Consider the following 19,509-nt stretch of genomic DNA (forward strand, 5'->3'; position numbering starts at 1 on the left):
ATGATGCTCTATGCAGGATATAACACTCCCTAGTTAAGATCACACTGAAAGTCCCTACATTTCTACTTAGCCTGCTTAAGTTACAAAGGCAGAAAACAATGATGAGCAGTAGACAAAATCTTCCACAAAACCATGTATCTGTATCATCTTACATTGTGTATGTTTTGGAGCTGAACTTTCTAGTTTCCTTGAAAACAGACAATCCCTCCAATTCCTTAAATTATACTTATACTCTCATATTTTATTTTATGGTCCATACAACATCCTATTGTATTTTTTTGAGTTGCCCTTCATCATTTTAAAACCATAGACCTTTATATGTGTTTTATGTATATTAAGCAATCATTTAAATATCCTTTACAATAATTGTGAGAACTGAAGGTAGAAGTGCATAGAAAGTGGGATTTTCAGTAAGGATCCTTTATGTATCAGAGCAAATGAATTCAATTTCAAATTCAGTTTCAAGATTATGGGATTCAGTTACAAACTTATGAATTCAATTTCCAAATATACTATTCCAATATGTTTTTTTTTCAATACAATTGCTCAAATTCAGCCATTCAAATGCAAATACAAACTATTCAGATTCAGTTTCTAGTGGCACAAAAATCACTCCATATCCTAGTGTAGCAGGGCGAGGTTTTTGCAGGACGGCACTAAGAGCCAATCACTGTAGCCAGGCTACGCCACCCTGGGCCTAGCACCCAGGGAATGAGTTAAGAGAACACATAATTGCACCATTGCACACAGGTTCGTATACACGAGGCAGAGACGTGAATTCCAGTGAAAACATGACCAAGTTTATTTAACTGAAGTCAGGGAAAAGGAAGGGGGGATAACTGCAAAAACACATGAAGACTAGTCTGGGTTAGGAAAGTACAAAAATATTTATTATGTTTTCTTGTTGCACTTTTGTTTATTTAAAATGATCACAACTAACAGACAGGTTCCATAGAGGAGGCACGATGGAGCAGAATGAGCAAGGCAGGGGCTTACCTGGGGCTTACCTGGGGGAGCAGGATGAGCAGGGCAGGGGCTTACCTGGGGGAGGCAGACTACTGAGAATGTGCCCTAGAGCCCACACACATGCACACACACAGCAAGAAAGATCAAATAGTAACACCACAGACCACAGAAAACATTCTGATAGTTCACACCAAAATGTGCATCTTTACTGTACCACCACTAGGTGACTGACTAGCCTCCCTCCAGCAAGAACCCTGCCTGCCAAATTACCAAACAGTTAAAAGTTGTTGCCCCCAGACTCTATGGAATAGAGACACTGGATAACTGGATAACTAAGATAATTAAGTAAAGTAAAACAAAAGGGTACAAGTACAATGCAGGCAGTGGCAAGCAAAAAAAGTGGCAAGAAAAAAGTGGCAAGAAAAAGCAAGCAAGCAGACAAGGTCTGCCTGCTACACTAGAATCCATTATGTTGACTTTTACAACTAACCCTTACATCTCTGCTTGTAAGTGTACTATGCCATGCATCTAAACCAAAATCTGTACCTTTCTTGTATGATAATGTATTGTTGCAACATAAACCTAAACCAATCCCCTACCTGTCTGCGCAGGTAAAAGACAAAAGGCGGTCTCCCCCCTCCGACAGGCCTCCGACAGTCACACACATCAGCCCCCACCACAGCCTCTCTGCTGAGGAGCAGGAGAGCCCGGAGAGAGTTGTGAGTCTCGGACACACATATGACCATCACACTACAACACTAGTCACTCACACAGACAGACATATACAAATATACAGTACATTCATATTCAGAAACATATGGGGCCCTAATTGCATTGACAAGCAACAAGACAAGTTTGGCAATAAGCAAAGTGTCTTGGGCATGAACGAAAACTATCTTGCTAATGCTATTACATTAGCTAGCTTACTTTACCTTAGCTAATTTTAAGTTACATTTTTGCTTTTTCTCTTTAAAAGGTGCTCTGTCCGAAGTCACACGTTTTTTAGGCTAAAACATTTTTTGTCACTTACAGCAAACATCACCTCACCATCCGCTAGCTGCCTGTGTCCTGAATACACTGTAAAAAATGTGATCTCTGTGGACAGCCCAGGCTCCAAAAACGGCAACAAAAACAACCTGGGCCAACCTGGCCCATAAAAACATAACAAACTGTTCCAGCAAATCATCAACGAGATGCACGTTTAGGAGAGTTTCAATTACACGTAAGGGAGGGGGAGGGGGTAGCGGGTTTACAGAGTAAACAAAACTCTGTTTTGTTTGAACGTTAACAGAAGTGACGTTACCCAGCATCGCTTAGAGCGCCTTTAATGATACCAAATGTAGAGCTGAACAATTTAAGATCATTAAAGTAACATGCCAACTATTAGTTCAGACCAGTTAGCCTATAGCTATCCAATAGCTAAAAGAGACCTGTAGGCTAACTGGTCTCACCCACTTCCGGTTGAATATGCTAAGCTAGGCTAACAGTGTCAGACTGGGTTACTGGACATACAGAGAAGAGAAACCCCACCTTGAAGCTGCTAACCATCATTTTGTCACCTGAGTTTCAGGTCCAGAAAGAGAAACTCCATGCAGAACTGAAACAGGTGTTGAGTCTGAAAAGAAGCCAGCTAAGAGAGACATCACACTCCACCCAAACAGAAATGGACAGCCCACCACCACAGAAAAGTACCACAGAGGTAGGCTATTCAAAATCCTCACCCAGACAGTTTGAGGGATATCTGGTCATCAGTTACAGGAATATGTGCTACTGAATTGAGAACATAGATTGAGTGCATGCTACGTACAAACAAAATGTCCGCGACTCCCCAGGGTAGCCTGGTCCTACCAGACTCTCGTACATTTCATAATGAACAGTGAGTCTGGCCACTTTCCATTGCCAAGCGTTAACTTCCTTGAAGGCGTGTACTCTGTTGAAATTTAAAACTATTGGATCTGCCCAGAGCCACTCTAGATCTGCCATAACTTTGGTTGTGACATATGTCATACGACCTCAACATCATCATTCTCAGCCACCCCCTCTGTTCGCTGATTGGACAGGTAAAATTTGGCCTGAGAAAACCTAAGAATATACCGAAATCCCAGACGATGTACTGAAGAAAAATGAAAATTGAGAGGAAGTATGTAGGAGGGCGGAGCCAGGCTATCCCCGGGGCTCCATAACCAGCAAAATGGTCCTGTGTTACCATTCACTGGTCATTTTAACAGCATCTTTATCAGCTCTATAGGACCACAAGGAGCAGTTTGTTGAATCTATTATGATTACAATCACAGACTGTGCCTTTAAGCATAATTCTAAGATGCAGCTGAATATTTCACATGTTACCAAGGGTCCAAACTGAAACACAATTTGATATCAACATAATATTCTAGCTAACATAGAACATTACAATATACTGTAAGACATTCTTAATTGACTACTGTCCATTAAACTTACTATAAGTCTTAGGAAAGCAGCATTTGATGTGTCATGTGTCTATGAACACACACAGGAGGAGGAGCCTATCTCTGAGCTGGTCGAGGTGGTCATGGAAACGGAAGCTGAAGCAGGAGCAAGTGGATACAGTGTGATAGGCGGTGGAGAGAGGGGAATCTTCATCAAGGAAGTCCTGAGAGACTCCCCGGCAGCTAAACATCTGAGCCTCCAGCAGGGTAAATACAATGTTAGTGTGTCTGATCAACTGTATCAGGAATAAGACAAAATCATTATGGGTATAATTGGCAAAGTGAAAAAAGATAAAAATTTAACAAGATAAAAAGTTCCATTTTGTTCTCTTGTTGATATGATAAAAAGGAACAAAATTAAAGGAAATTAATTAAAAGATACAGACATGATCAACCTCAAAAATACACACTATTTTAAATAAGTTTTCAATAACTCTTCCTTCCTGCAGGTGATCAACTGCTCAGTGCTAGAGTCTACTTCGATAATGTGAGATATGAAGATGCACTGAAGATTTTGCAGTGTGCAGAACCTTATAAAGTCTCTTTCTTCCTGAAGCGGACCATACCTCACAATGAAGTCGCTGTGCATCCAGGTGCAGCCAGCGTTGATCTCAAAGGACCCAAAGCCAAAATGCAGAGAATGGTACACTGAAGTGCATTTTTTAAATTTTGTATTGCTCACCTGACATCAATAAATACAAGAGGTTGACTAGAAAATTTGTGTATATGTTATTTTTTTACAGAGTGTCAAAAGCGTCAAACCCTTCAAGGCAAAGAAAAAAAGGGGAGGACGTTTTGGATTAAAACGGCTGAAGGAGAACAAACAGGCCAGAGCTGAGACCGATGAGGAAATGGAGGGATCTCCAGGGAGGCGGGAGGGGACTCCTGTCGATGTGGAGTTTGTGTTCCCCAAATTCAAGCTGAAGAAAGGTGGCAAGGCCGCTGCGGAGGGAACAGGGAGAGCCGAGGGGGCGACGTTCATGGGCAGGAAGAGGAGCAAGATAAGATTTCCCCGGATGAAAGTCAAGGGTGGGGCCAGTGGGGGAGGGCATGTTGGTACTGATGTCACAACACCGCTAGGGGAGGCAGAGGTCACCAGAGATAAGAACAAGGCGAAGGGAAAGGGAGAGAGATATGGGATAACAATCCCTAAAACCAAAAAAGTCAAGGTAGAGCTCTCTTCGTCGCAGGACACTCTGGAATTTAAACTCCCCAAGGGAAAATTCAAGGCATCCTCGGGGTCTGCAGAGGCAGCAGGGATGGCGGTTAGCCCACCTGATGTGGAGATGTCTGTCAGTTTGCCATCTGGAAAGGGAGGAGCAGGCACTAGTGAGTCAGACTTGAGCTCTGGAGCCAAGCTGAGGATGCCAAAGCTAAAGCTGCCCAAGGTCAGGCTGTCTCGTCACTCTGATGAGATAGACGGAGCAGCCGATATTAAGGGTTCAGACAAAACGAAAGTGAAAATGCCATCGGTTGACATAACATCTCCAAAAGTTGACCTGGGGGTTTCCAGTGGAAAGGCTGAGGCTCAAGGAGAACTAACTGTTACAGGACGCGATGGAGAAGCAAAGACACTACTGTCAGGCATAAAGCTGCCGACTATTGACTTCTCTGCCCCACAACCAACTAAGGGATCTGTGGATTTGCAAGGTAAAAAATCAGATGTGAAAGGTCTTGATATCAAATGTACAAAAATACACATGCCTGATGTAGATATATCCCTGCCGTCATTGGCAGTTAATTCAGGTGAAAGAAAAGGCGATGAAATTGATGGAACATTTTTGTCAGGAGCTAAAATAAAAGCTCAGCAACTGGACATATCCATTCCAAAGCTACCTGAGGGTACTGGAAAGGTAAACCTCCCTGATTTGGATATTTCTCTTCCGAAGATGCCCCAAGTAGATATTTCCCTCCCAAAAGGAAGAGTTCAAGGTGATGGTGGTAATTGTGACATTGAATCAAGTGCTAGAGGAAAAATAAAAATGCCTGCAATAGATGCTAAACTTCCTACTTTCACATCTGATGAGGAAGGCCCTAATGTAAAAGGAGGAAAATTTAACATGCCATCAATAAATATTTCACTTCCAAAAGGAAAAATTGAAGGAGCTGTTGATGTGGATGCCAAAGCAAAAGGGGGCAAATTCAAGATGCCGACATTTGATGTTTCCCTTCCAACACTAAAGGGTCCAGAAGGTCAAATCGATATTGAAGGCCCTGAAATGAAGGGTGGAAAATTGAACATGCCATCAATTGACATTTCACTTCCGAAAGGAAAGTTTGAAGGAGACATTGATTTGGATGCCAAAGCAAAGGGTGGCAAATTAAATTCCTTTGATGTTTCTCTTCCGAAAATGAAATCTCCAGAAGGTGGAATTGAAGTTCAGGGACCTGAAATGAAAAGTAGCAAAATTAGCTTGCCAACAATAGACATATCTCTTCCAAAGGGGAGTATTGAAGGTGATGTTGATATGGAGGGAAAAACAAAAGGGGGGAAGTTCAAAATGCCCACATTTGATGTGTCCCTTCCTAAATTAAAATCTCCCGAAGGACAAATTGATATCGAAGGCCCTGAAGTCAAAGGTGGGAAGTTTCACATGCCATCAATAGATATCTCACTTCCAAAAGGCAGTGCAGACATGGATGTTGATCTGGATGTGGATGCCAAAGCAAAAAGTGGAAAATTCAAGATGCCAACATTTGATGTTTCCCTTCCAAAAATGAAATCCACAGGGGGTGATATTGAAGTTGAAGGACCTGAACTCAAGGGTGGGAAGTTTAACATGCCATCAATTGACATTTCACTCCCCAAAGGAAATATTGGAGGTGATATTGATGTCGATGCCAAGGCCAAAAGTGGCAAATTCAAGATGCCGTCTTTTGATGTTTCTCTTCCCAAAATAAAATCTCCAGAGGGTGAACTTGACATTGAAGGGCCTGAAATGAAAGGTGGCAAAATTAGCATGCCCACTATAGACATATCTATTCCAAAGGGGAGTACTGAGGGCGATATTGATGGCAAGGTAAAGGGTGGAAAACTCAAGATGCCTACTTTTGATGTTTCCCTCCCAAAACTGAAATCGCCAGAGGGACAAATCGATATTGAAGGCCCTGAATTCAAAGGTGGGAAATTTAACATGCCATCAATAGATATTTCACTTCCAAAAGGAAATGTTGAAGGAGAAATTGATGTGGACTTGGACGCCAAAGCAAAAGGGGGGAAATTTAATATGCCATCATTTGATGTTTCTCTCCCAAAAGTAAAATCTACAGAAGGAAAAATTGATGTAGATGGCCCTGAAATCAAAGGTGGAAAGTTTAATATGCCATCCATTGATATTTCTCTCCCAAAAGGAAATGTTGAAGGAGATGTGGATGCCAAAGGAAAAGGAGGCAAATTCAAGATGCCCACATTTGATGTTTCCCTTCCATCACTGAAATCTCCAGAGGGTGGAATTGATGTTGAACGCCCAGAACTCAAGGGTGGAAAGTTTAACATGCCATCACTTGATATTACACTTCCCAAAGGTTATGTGAAAACAGATGTTGACGTGGATGCTGAAGGAAAAGGAGGAAAAATCAAAAGGCCGAATTTTGACATTTCCCTTCCAAAACTCAAATCTCCTGAAGGGAATGTTGATATAGAAGGCCCTGAAGTTATGGGTGCAAAGTTCAAAGTGCCATCAATAGATATCTCACTTCCAAAGGGAAAGCTTGAGGGAGATGTAAATGTAGATGGCAAATTGAAGATGCCCACATTTGATGTTTCACTACCAAAACTGAAATCACCAGAAAGTGAAATTGATATTGAAGTACCTGAAGGTAAAGGTGGCAAAATTAACATGCCACCTGTAGACATATCTCTCCCAAAAGGAAGTCTTGAAGTTGGTGCAAAGACAAAAGGAGGAAAATTCAAGATGCCAAAAATAGGTATCTCACTACCAAAAATGAAAAAAGCAAACAAAGCAATACATATTGAAAGGCCAGAAATTAAAGAAGGGACTATCAATCTACCAAATGTTGACATTTCCCTGCCTAAAGGAAAGATTGAGGGAGATGCTAACCTGGAAGGCAAAAAAACAGAAGGAAAATTCAAGGTGCCCACATTTGATGTTTCCCTATCAAAACTGGAAGGTCCAGAGGGTCAAATCGATATTGAAGCCCCAGATGTCAAGGGTGGAAAATTCAATATGCCATCATTAGATATTTCACTTCCAAAACGAAATGTTGAAGGAGACATTGATTTGGATGCAAAAGCAAAAGGAGGGAAATTCAAGATGCCCACATTTGATGTTTCCCTTCCAAAAGTTAAAGGTCCAGAAATAGATATTGAAGGTCCTGATGGCAAAAGTGGACACTTCAACATGCCATCAATAGATATTTCACTTCCAAAAGGGAAGATTGAAGGAGATATTGATATGGATGGCAAAGCAAAAGGAGGAAAATTCAAGATGCCCACATTTGATGTCTCCCTTCCAAAATTTAAAGGTCCAGAGGGTCAAATCGATATTGAAGGCCCTGATGTCAAGGGTGGAAAATTCAACATGCCATCAATTGACATTTCACTGCCAAAAGGAAATGTCGAAGGAGACATTGATTTGGATGCAAAAGCAAAAGGAGGTAAATTCAAAATGCCCACATTTGATGTTTCCCTTCCAACATTTAAAGGTCCAGAAATTGATATTGAAGGCCCTGATGTCAAAGGTGGAAAACTGAACATGCCATCAATAGATATTTCACTTCCAAAAGGGAAGATCGAAGGAGATGTTGATGTGGATGGCAAAGCAAAAGGAGGCAAATTCAAGATGCCCACATTCGATGTTTCCCTTCCAAAATTTAAAGGTCCAGAGGGTCAAATTGATATTGAAGGCCCTGATGTTAAGGGTGGAAAACTCAACATGCCATCAATAGATATCTCACTTCCAAAAGGAAATGTTAAAGGAGATATTGATGTAGACGCCAAAGCAAAAGGAGGAAAATTCAAGATGCCCACATTTGATGTTTCCCTTCCAAAATTTAAAGGTCCAGAGGGTCAAATCGATATTGAAGGCCCTGATGTCAAGGGTGGAACATTCAACATGCCATCAATAGATATTTCACTTCCCAAAGGAAATGTTCAAGGAGATATTGATGTGGATGCCAAAGCAAAAGGAAGCAAATTTAAGATGCCCACATTTGATGTCTCCCTTCCAAAACTGAAGGGTCCCGAAGGTCAAATTGATATTGAAGCCCCAGATGTCAAGGGTGGAAAATTCAATATGCCATCATTAGATATTTCACTTCCAAAACGAAATGTTGAAGGAGACATTGATTTGGATGCAAAAGCAAAAGGAGGTAAATTCAAGATGCCCACATTTGATGTTTCCCTTCCAAAAGTTAAAGGTCCAGAAATAGATATTGAAGGTCCTGATGCCAAAAGTGGAGACTTCAACATGCCATCAATAGATATTTCACTTCCAAAAGGGAAGATTGAAGGAGATGTTGATATGGATGGCAAAGCAAAAGGAGGCAAATTCAAGATGCCCACATTTGATGTCTCCCTTCCAAAATTTAAAGGTCCAGAGGGTCAAATCGATATTGAAGGCCCTGATGTCAAGGGTGGAAAATTCAACATGCCATCAATTGACATTTCACTGCCAAAAAGAAATGTCGAAGGAGACATTGATTTGGATGCAAAAGCAAAAGGAGGCAAATTCAAGATGCCCACATTCGATGTTTCCCTTCCAAAATTTAAAGGTCCAGAGGGTCAAATTGATATTGAAGGCCCTGATGTTAAGGATGTAAAACTCAACATGCCATCAATAGATATCTCACTTCCAAAAGGAAATGTTAAAGGAGATATTGATGTAGACGCCAAAGCAAAAGGAGGAAAATTCAAGATGCCCACATTTGATGTTTCCCTTCCAAAATTTAAAGGTCCAGAAATAGATATTGAAGGGCCTGATGTCAAGGGTGGAACATTCAACATGCCATCAATAGATATTTCACTTCCAAAAGGTAAATTTGAAGGAGATGTTGATATGGATGCAAAAGCAAAAGGAGGCAAATTCAAGATGCCCACATTTGATGTCTCCCTTCCAAAATGTAAAGGTCCAGAGGGTCAAATTGATATTGAAGGCCCTGATGTCAAGGGTGGAAAATTCAACATGCCATCAATTGACATTTCACTGCCAAAAGGAAATGTCAAAGGAGACATTGATTTGGATGCAAAAGCAAAAGGAGGTAAATTCAAGATGCCCACATTTGATGTCTCCCTTCCAACATTTAAAGGTCCAGAAATTGATATTGAAGGCCCTGATGTCAAAGGTGGAAAACTGAACATGCCATCAATTGACATTTCACTGCCAAAAGGAAATGTCAAAGGAGACATTGATTTGGATGCAAAAGCAAAAGGAGGCAAATTCAAGATGCCCACATTTGATGTCTCCCTTCCAACATTTAAAGGTCCAGAGGGTCAAATTGATATTGAAGGCCCTGATGTCAAGGGTGGAAAATTCAACATGCCATCAATAGATATTTCAATTCCCAAAGGAAATGTTGAAGGAAATATTGATGTGGATGCCAAAGCAAAAGGAGGGAAATTCAAGATGCCCACATTTGATGTCTCCCTTCCGAAATTTAAAGGTCCAGAAATCGATATTGAAGGCCCTGATGTCAAAGGTGGAAAACTGAACATGCCATCAATAGATATTTCACTTCCAAAAGGGAAGATCGAAGGAGATGTTGATGTGGATGGCAAAGCAAAAGGAGGCAAATTCAAGATTCCCACATTTGATGTCTCCCTTCCAAAACTGAAGGGTCCCGAAGGTCAAATTCATATTGAAGGCCCTGATGTCAAAGGTGGAAAATTCAACATGCCATCAATAGATATTTCACTTCCAAAAGGAAATGTTGAAGGAAATATTGATGTGGATGCCAAAGGAAAAGGAGGAAAATTCAAGATGCCCACATTTGATGTTTCCCTTCCAAAATTTAAAGGTCCAGAGGGTCAAATCGATATTGAAGGCCCTGATGTCAAGGGTGGAAAATTCAACATGCCATCAATTGACATTTCACTGCCAAAAGGAAATGTCGAAGGAGACATTGATTTGGATGCAAAAGCAAAAGGAGGCAAATTCAAGATGCCCACATTTGATGTCTCCCTTCCGAAATTTAAAGGTCCAGAAATTGATATTGAAGGCCCTGATGTCAAAGGTGGAAAACTGAACATGCCATCAATTGACATTTCACTGCCAAAAGGAAATGTCAAAGGAGACATTGATTTGGATGCAAAAGCAAAAGGAGGCAAATTCAAGATGCCCACATTTGATGTCTCCCTTCCAAAATGTAAAGGTCCAGAGGGTCAAATTGATATTGAAGGCCCTGATGTCAAGGGTGGAAAATTCAACATGCCATCAATAGATATTTCACTTCCCAAAGGAAATGTTGAAGGAAATATTGATGTGGATGCCAAAGCAAAAGGAGGGAAATTCAAGATGCCCACATTTGATGTCTCCCTTCCAAAATTTAAAGGTCCAGAAATCGATATTGAAGGCCCTGATGTCAAAGGTGGAAAACTGAACATGCCATCAATAGATATTTCACTTCCAAAAGGGAAGATCGAAGGAGATGTTGATGTGGATGGCAAAGCAAAAGGAGGCAAATTCAAGATGCCCACATTTGATGTCTCCCTTCCAAAACTGAAGGGTCCCGAAGGTCAAATTGATATTGAAGGCCCTGATGTCAAAGGTGGAAAATTCAACATGCCATCAATAGATATTTCACATCCAAAAGGAAATGTTTCAGGAAATATTGATGTGGATGCCAAAGGAAAAGGAGGAAAATTCAAGATGCCATCTTTTGATGTTTCTTATCCAAAAATGAAATCTCCAGAGGGTGAACTTGACATTGAAGGTCCAAAATGTAAAGGTGATAAGATTGATATGCCATCCATTGATGCATCTTTTCCTAAAGGGAGACTTGAGGGCAATGTTGATGGTAAAGCTAAAGGTGGAAAATTAAAAATGCCCACCATTGACATCGCACTACCGAAAATTAAAAGGCCTGGAAGTGGCATTAATATTGAAGGACCTGAGGTTGAGGGAGCGAGGATCAGCATGCCAACAATTGACATTTCACTTCCTAAAGGCAGGGTTGAAGGAAATGTTGATGTGGATGTGGATGCCAAAGGAAAAGGAGGAAAATTCAAGATGCCAACATTTGATGTGTCACTTCCAAAACTGAAATCCCCTGAAGGTAAATTTGACATAGAAGGCCCTGAAATCAAAGGTGGAAAGTTTAACATGCCATCAATAGATATCTCACTTCCAAAAGGAAATGTTGAAGGAGATATTGATGTGGATGCCAAAGCAAAAGGAGGAAAATTCAAGATGCCCACATTTGATGTTTCCCTTCCAAAAATTAAAGGTCCAGAGGGTCAAATCGATAGTGAAGGCCCTGATATCAAGGGTGGACAATTCAACATGCCATCCATAGATATTTCACTTCCAAAAGGGAAAATTGATGGAGATGTTGATGTAGACGCCAAAGTAAAAGGAGGAAAATTCAAGATGCCCACATTTGATGTTTCCCTTCCAAAATTTAAAGGTCCAGAAATCGATATTGAAGGGCCTGATGTCAAGGGTGGAAAATTCGACATGCCATCAATAGATATTTCACTTCCCAAAGGAAATGTTGAAGGTGCTGTTGATGTAGACATAAATGCCAAAGGTAAAGGAGGAAAGTTCAAGATGCCCACATTTGATGTTTCCCTTCCACACTTTAAATCCCCTGAGGGAAGAATTGACATGGAAGGCCCTGAAATCAAAGGTCCAAAGTTAAACATGCCATCAATAGATATTTCACTTCCCAAAGGAAATGTTGAAGGAGATGTTGATATGGATGGCAAAGCAAAAGGAGGCAAATTCAAGATGCCCACATTTGATGTCTCCCTTCCAACATTTAAAGGTCCAGAGGGTCAAATCGATATTGAAGGCCCTGATATCAAGGGTGGAAAATTCGACATGCCATCAATAGATATTTCACTTCCAAAAGGGAAGATTGAAGGAGATGTTGATGTGGATGCCAAAGCAAAAGGAGGCAAATTCAAGATGCCCACATTCGATGTCTCCCTTCCAACATTTAAAGGTCCAGAAATTGATATTGAAGGCCCTGATGTCAAAGGTGGAAAACTGAACATGCCATCAATTGACATTTCACTGCCAAAAGGAAATGTCGAAGGAGACATTGATTTGGATGCAAAAGCAAAAGGAGGCAAATTCAAGATGCCCACATTTGATGTCTCCTTTCCAAAATTTAAAGGTCCAGAGGGTCAAATGGATATTGAAGGCCCTGATGTCAACGGTGGAAAATTCAACATGCCATCAATAGATATTTCACTTCCCAAAGGAAATGTCGAAGGAAATATTGATGTGGATGCCAAAGGAAAAGGAGGAAAATTCAAGATGCCCACATTTGATGTTTCCATTCCAAAGGGTAGTGTTCAAGGAGATGTTGGGGTGAATGTAGATGCTGAAGGCAAAGGAGGCAAATTCAAGATGCCTAGTTTTGATGTTTCCCTACCAAAACCGAAAACACCAGAAAATAAAGTTGATATTGAAGGCCCTGATATCAAGGGTGGAAAAATTAGCATGCCCTCAATAGATATTTCACTCCCAAAAGGACATGTGAAAGGAGATGTGGATGTAAAAGCAAAAGGTGGCAAATTTAAAATGCCAAAAATTGGCATCTCCTTGCCGAAAATGAAAAGGCCTGGAAGTGGCATAAACATTGAAGGACCAGAATTTGAGGGAGGGAAGATCAGCATGCCAACAATTGACATTTCACTTCCTAAAGGCAGTGTTGAGAGAGATGCTGCCATGGAGGGAAAAGTGCAAAGTGGAAAGATCAACATGCCCACATTTGATGTCTCCCTTCCAAAACTCAAATCTGCAGAAGGGAAACTTGACGTAGAAGTCCCTGAACTCAAAGGAGGAAAGTTTGATATGCCATCAATAGATATTTCACTTCCAAAAGGGAAAGTCGAAGGAGATGTTGATGTGGATGGCAAAGCAAAAGGAGGCAAATTCAAGATGCCCACATTCGATGTTTCCCTTCCAAAATTTAAAGGTCCAGAGGGTCAAATTGATATTGAAGGCCCTGATGTTAAGGGTGGAAAACTCAACATGCCATCAATAGATATCTCACTTCCCAAAGGTAGTGTTGAAGGAGATATTGATATGGATGCCAAAGCAAAAGGCGGCAAATTCAAGATGACCACATTTGATGTTTCCCTACCAAAACTGAAAGGTCCTGAAGGTCAAATTGATATTGAAGGGCCTAATGTCAAGGGTGGAAAGTTCAAGATGCCATCAATAGATATTTCACTTCCAAAAGGAAATGTTGAAGGAGATATTGATCTAGCAGCTGAAGGAAAAGGAGGCTCAATCAAGATGCCCACATTTGATGTCTCCCTTCCCAAATTCAAATCTCCTGAAGGTAACATTGATGTAGAATCTCCTGAAGTCAAGGGTGGGAAGTTTCACCTGCCAACAATTGATATATCACTTCCCAAAGGGAGTGTAGCAGGGGATGTTGATGTGGATGGGAAGATGAAAGATGGAAAATTCAAAATGCCTACATTTGATATTTCCCTTCCAAAAGGAAACATTGAAGGAAATGTTGACATTGATGGTCATGGACAGAAAATCAAAATGCCTTCAATTGATTTTAGTCTACCTAAGATGAAAATGCCAGAGGGAGAAGTCAAGGTTGAAGGAACAGATATCAAAGGTGGCAAGTTCAATATACCATCTATAGATATTTCCCTTCCAAAAGGAAAGGCCAAAGGGGACGTAGATCTGGATGAAGACAAGAAAGGTGAAATGTTTAAAATGCCCACATTGGATATATCATTGCCAAAAACATCCATTACTTCAGGTTCAGCTACCTTAGAAGGGCCTGAAATTAAAAAAGGAAATGTTAAAGTACCAAGTGTGGACATTGCACTACCCTCTGGAGAAGCTAAGTTAGGTGTTGATGGCTCATCTGAAGGCAATACAAGTAGCACCATCAAGCTTCCAAATGTGAAAATACCAACAGTTAATATATCTGCACCCAAAGTTGACTTGGACTTTGGTCTTACAAAGTCTAAAGACAATGACAGAGAGGACATTGAACTCCTGAAAGCTGAAGGGGGCAGACCATCCTCAGGTGCCAGTTTTGATGTACCTGACGTTACCCTGAAAATGCCAAAGTTTTCTCTTCCCAAGTTTGGTGGAAAATCCAAAAGTGGAGGCATAGAGTTGGAAGGACATGGTTCAACGCCATATTTGGAGGCTGAGAGTAGTTCTCCATCAGCCGAGGTAGACCATGATATCAAAGCAAAAGGAAAAATCAAAAAGCATAAAATTAAAATGCCATTTTTTGGAACATCTAAGAAGGATGTGGAGATCAACGTCACTGGTCCAGGATGGAAGAAGGAAAAAGAGGCAGACATTAAAATGCCATCACTTGAGATATCCTTACCAGCAACAAAAACACCAGAACACGAAGTTCTGCTCCCCAAAACTGAGGTAGATGTGTCTGAGGCTGATATTAGAGGCTATGAGGGTGCGTTGAAAATCCCCAAAATGCCCACCATTGACATATCGGTCCCTAAAGTTGATGTGGATGTTGCTCTGCCCAAACTGAAGCATGATGTATCAGCTGATTCTGGCACGCATGTGAATATAGAGGGAGAAGGTGGAAAAATGAAGATTCCAAACATCAAAATGCCAACAATAGACATATCTCTCCCAAAAGGAAAATCTGGTGACATCAAAACACCAGAACTGGAACTTGATGGAGAGGGTGGAAAATTCAAATTGCCACATATTCAGATGGCCACAGTTGACATATCACTCTCAAAAGGAAAATCTGTGGATGTTAATGTACCAGAGGTTGAAGTTAAAGGAGATGGTGGGAAATTCAAGATGCCCAGTGTTAAGATGCCAGTGGTTGACATATCACTTCCAAAGGGACAAACAGGGAACATTAATGCACCAGAAGTTGAGGTAAAAGGAGAGGGAGGGAAATTCAAGATGCCAAATATCACCATGCCAGCACTTGATATGTCTCTCCCAAAGGGGAAATCTGGTCAGATTGAGGCAAATTTGGAGGTTGAAGGTGAGGGGGGGGAAGTCAAGATGCCGGACATAAAGATGCCAAAGGTGGATGTTTCACTTCCAAAAGGAAAATCTGCCGATATTAAAATACCAGACGTAGAACTGGGGGTAAAGGGTGGAAAATGTAAAATGGCAGATGTCAAGATGCCAACAGTTGATGTTTCACTACCATCAGCAAATCTTAAAGGCAGTGGCAAACCAGAATTACACATCCGAGGTGAGGGTGGCACAACCACAGATCCGAAACTCAAAATGCCCCAAATCAGTGTATCTTTACCACATGTGAGAACTGGTGATAATGAAACTTGCCAGCTCAGAGGTGAGGGAGAGGGCAAATTCACAATGCCCTCTGTTGAAGTACCCACTCTCCCCAGAGCTGATCTTGATGTAATTATGGGGAAGCAAAAAGGCGAACCAAGTGGAAATGTGGATGCTGATGTCAGCAAGGATGGAGAGCATAAAGGGTTGAAAATCAAGATACCAACAATTGATATAGAAGCTCCCAAAGGTGATCTGGAGCTGAACATTGGATTACGGAAAGGCGAAGGAAAAAAGGATCGTAAAAAAATTGAATTTCCTGATATACACCTAAATCCGCTTGTGTCTGAAGGCAAGGTGAAAGGGCCAAAGGTCAAAGGCACAAAATTCAAAATTGGTATGCCAAAAATGAAAAACACAAGTTCAGAGATTGATGTCAAACCAGAGAAGGACAATGAGGGAGTAAGCGGACGATTTAAAGTTAAGAAGACAAAAATGGGCAAAGACTCTGCACCAGAAGTCACTGTATCTGTCCCAACTGAACCAACTATTGCGACAATTGGCTCGGACCATGACATCAAAACACCAAAGATTCCAGAAATAGATTTTGACATTGGATCCTCATCTGGATATTCCGAGGCAGACAGAGATAAGGGAGGCAAAGTCAAAGTTCCTAAGTTTGGTGTGGCTTTACCCTCCATTTCTTCACATGAGGGGGGCAATATCAGTGGAAAACTGGCAGATGTCAAAGGCTTTTCTGTGTCAGACCCAGAGATCGATTATGAGGGTCCTAAAATGCCAAAAGTGACAAAAGCAGTTTTTGTTTTAGTGAATCCTCAGGCTGACAGTTCTAATGTATCAGGTGAAGAAGAAGGGGTACATGTCAAGGAGAACCAAAATAAGATGCCCAAGATTAAAGTGAAAGCTGGTTTAGGAAAGTCTGGCTCTACGGGTAGGGGAGGGGCAGAATGTGGCGAAGAGGAGGTGGAGGTAGATGGGAAGTCAAAAACGGGCAAACTGAAAATGCCCAAGGTTGTGCTGTCTCCAGGAAAGAGTGGCTCATTTGACGTGACATCCAAAACATCTGACTCAGGGAGGGAGGAGGTGGCAGGCCTAAATGGTGAAAAAGATGGCTCAAAATTTGTCAAGCTGAAGATGCCAAAACTTGAGTTCACGTCACCTTATTCGAAAAACTTGTCCGAGGAGGAGCGCCTTGAGATGAGCACAAAGTTGGTCATGAAAGAATCTGACAAAGAAGGCAAGGGAGCAAAATCGAAATCAGGAAAAATTGCATTTCCAGGCTTCAAAAAGAAAATCGAGAAAGAAGAGGTAGAGACTGAGTCCACTTTGGTGTTCTCTACAGCCAGGACAGAAATGCTGGCAGAGAGAGAAAGCTCGGAGTCTCCTTCTCCCCAGGGGTTTGTCTCATTTCAGCAAAGGCAACACGAATCATCCACAGGATACAGCACAGAACAAGTGTACGAAAGAGAGGGGTCGACTTGGTATGAAGTCCCTAGAGTAACCTTAAGTCCTCACTCTGCTGGGCTGCTTCAGATGACACCTGAGGGATCCCCATGTGGCAGTAGATCCTCTCCTCTGCTCTCTAGCGACGAGGCGTCAGGTGACTTTCACATTCAGATGCCGCGACTACAGATGACCTCACAGGGTGAGCATAAGGAAGAGTACATCGTCACAACAACAACCACAACCAGAGAGATGTCACATGACAGTAGGGCCTCGCCTCATCATTTTGGTGGCGAAGCCTTGGGTGGTTTCCCCCTCCACATGCCTCAAATGCAGTTCACTACACAGGGTAGGCTAAAGGAGGAGCTCATCGTCACGACAACTAAGGAGGAAACCGTTACAGTGGTGACCTCAAGGTCAAAGTCACCAAAACAAACACTGGCAGAGCCTACAGGGGAGTCGTCAACTGAAAAAGGCAGTAGTTCACAAATACCTCGGGATTTCTGAGGCACAAGGTGATATGTGGGAAATTGTCAGTATTTTTTATTGATATGTTTTGTATTAGTACAGTTGTCATTGTTTATTTTCTATTTTGATCAATGTCATTTGTATGTTTTTTTTTTGTTTAAATCAGATATAAAATATATAGTAAATATCATTGTACACATTCATCCATTCATACATAATTCACCCATTTTTTTTTCCAAGAGAGTAGCCCAAAATTAAATTATGTCATTTATGTGAAATGCATTTTGTTCTGTGTCTGATTGCATTAGTGGCAAGGAATGTTAGCAATCAAACACATTCACAAGTATAATATTTTTGTAGATAAAAAAATATATAAATGGGTGGATTGCAAGGGCTTCTTAGCATGATAATTCATTTAACATTTTTTGATATTTTAAAAGCTGTGTGCTCATCTGCCTTTCCTTGGTGCCTTAATGATATGAAATATAACTTTTTGCTTTTATTTATTATTCTAACTTTAACTATGTCAGCATCTGAATTGACATGCATTTAATTCAGAGGATTGGTTACATTTGTATGAACCCATTGTACAGATGAGGCCTAAAAAGTCAATGTGCAGAAATCTTAAATTGTTCATATTTTCGTATTGTAAAAATATCCTGTTAGGATTTGTCATTTGGGAAAAGTCTATTTAATCATGCACATTTCTTTCATTGGAATGATCACCTTCGACAATTGTGTTTCAACTGTCCTCATAGCAAATGCTTTAAATTTTGTTAAATTAATAGGAGAGATGAGGAAATATTATTTCTGTTTTATGGTGAATTTATTAACCTGGTTTTACCCCTGTGTTGGGAATGAGTAATACATAATATTGTATCAGGTCATCCATATTTAACCTTATTTATGTGTATAGAACACTTTCTGCAATTGGACAGAGTAGCATGACTTAATTGAAACAGTTATTATATGCCTCTTTGAATTCAGGTTATATGGTAAATTATTGTTCATATGGAATTTGAGCGAAAGTTGTAATTTACAAGAAAATTAATAAAATATATTGCTAATGACTCTGATATTGACGTCATGTAATTGCTATGCTTCTCTATTTTTCCTGCGAGAATGAAACATGTTGGTTTGGCCTTACAGCCTATACTGACACACCAGTCATGCATTCCAGGATGGGCAAACGTTTATGTGCAGTGGTTAATTTGTGCTATATGTGTCTTTGCAAGTCTGTAACAAAATGCCTTGGTGTTTCATTATCAGGCAGCGTGATGTGATGAAGTCTACAGTGACACGCTAGCGCCCTCTAAAGTTTAGGGTAGACTAGTCCGTTTGACCTCCAAATAAATGAAACAGCCATTTGAGTTAACATTAGTCATATAAATATAAATAAATTGCTGTTTTACCAACGATTTCGTTACGTTAGCTCGACACGCACTATTCTGTTTTAACCTGTTGAAAATGCCCTCTGATATAAGCTACTGATTAGGTTACCCATCTGAAGCTCTGTCATTTCGTGTCATTTCGTCCATCATATATTTCTGGAGATACTGTAGAATAGGCCTACATTGACATAACAAAACCACCGACTCCACTTCTGCCGTGCGTGTTTCACTGCCACAAAGGATGGTGTAGGCTACCAGAACGGGACAATACAAACCAAACACGATTCATGTTGATTCTCGAACGTGCCTGCGCGTTGGCGGTGATGATAGGTGATGTGCGTATGTGTGTATTAGGGA

General features: G+C 40.9%; 1 protein-coding gene across 8 annotated transcripts in view; it reads left to right on the top strand.

The window, feature by feature from the left end:
- Nucleotides 1–18,837, top strand: part of prx (periaxin) — a 29,600-nt gene extending 10,763 nt beyond the window's left edge. Inside the window, exons 3-8 of one of the 8 annotated variants that reach the window (XM_042063204.1) lie at nucleotides 1,578–1,685; nucleotides 2,537–2,665; nucleotides 3,479–3,638; nucleotides 3,881–4,074; nucleotides 4,175–10,406; nucleotides 10,587–18,837. In XM_042063204.1, coding sequence (XP_041919138.1) covers nucleotides 2,630–2,665; nucleotides 3,479–3,638; nucleotides 3,881–4,074; nucleotides 4,175–10,406; nucleotides 10,587–17,800 — 13,836 coding nt within the window. In that variant the 5' untranslated portion in view covers nucleotides 1,578–1,685; nucleotides 2,537–2,629 and the 3' untranslated portion in view covers nucleotides 17,801–18,837. Of the gene's footprint in view, nucleotides 1–1,577; nucleotides 1,686–2,536; nucleotides 2,666–3,478; nucleotides 3,639–3,880; nucleotides 4,075–4,174 lie in introns of all 8 variants that reach the window. The other 7 variants (XM_042063203.1, XM_042063202.1, XM_042063205.1 and 4 more) reach the window with 7 other exon arrangements.
- Nucleotides 18,838–19,509: the final 672 nt, after the last annotated feature.

Source organism: Alosa sapidissima, chromosome 15 (genome assembly GCF_018492685.1).
Source record: "Alosa sapidissima isolate fAloSap1 chromosome 15, fAloSap1.pri, whole genome shotgun sequence".
Classification (NCBI taxonomy): Eukaryota; Metazoa; Chordata; class Actinopteri; order Clupeiformes; family Clupeidae; genus Alosa; species Alosa sapidissima.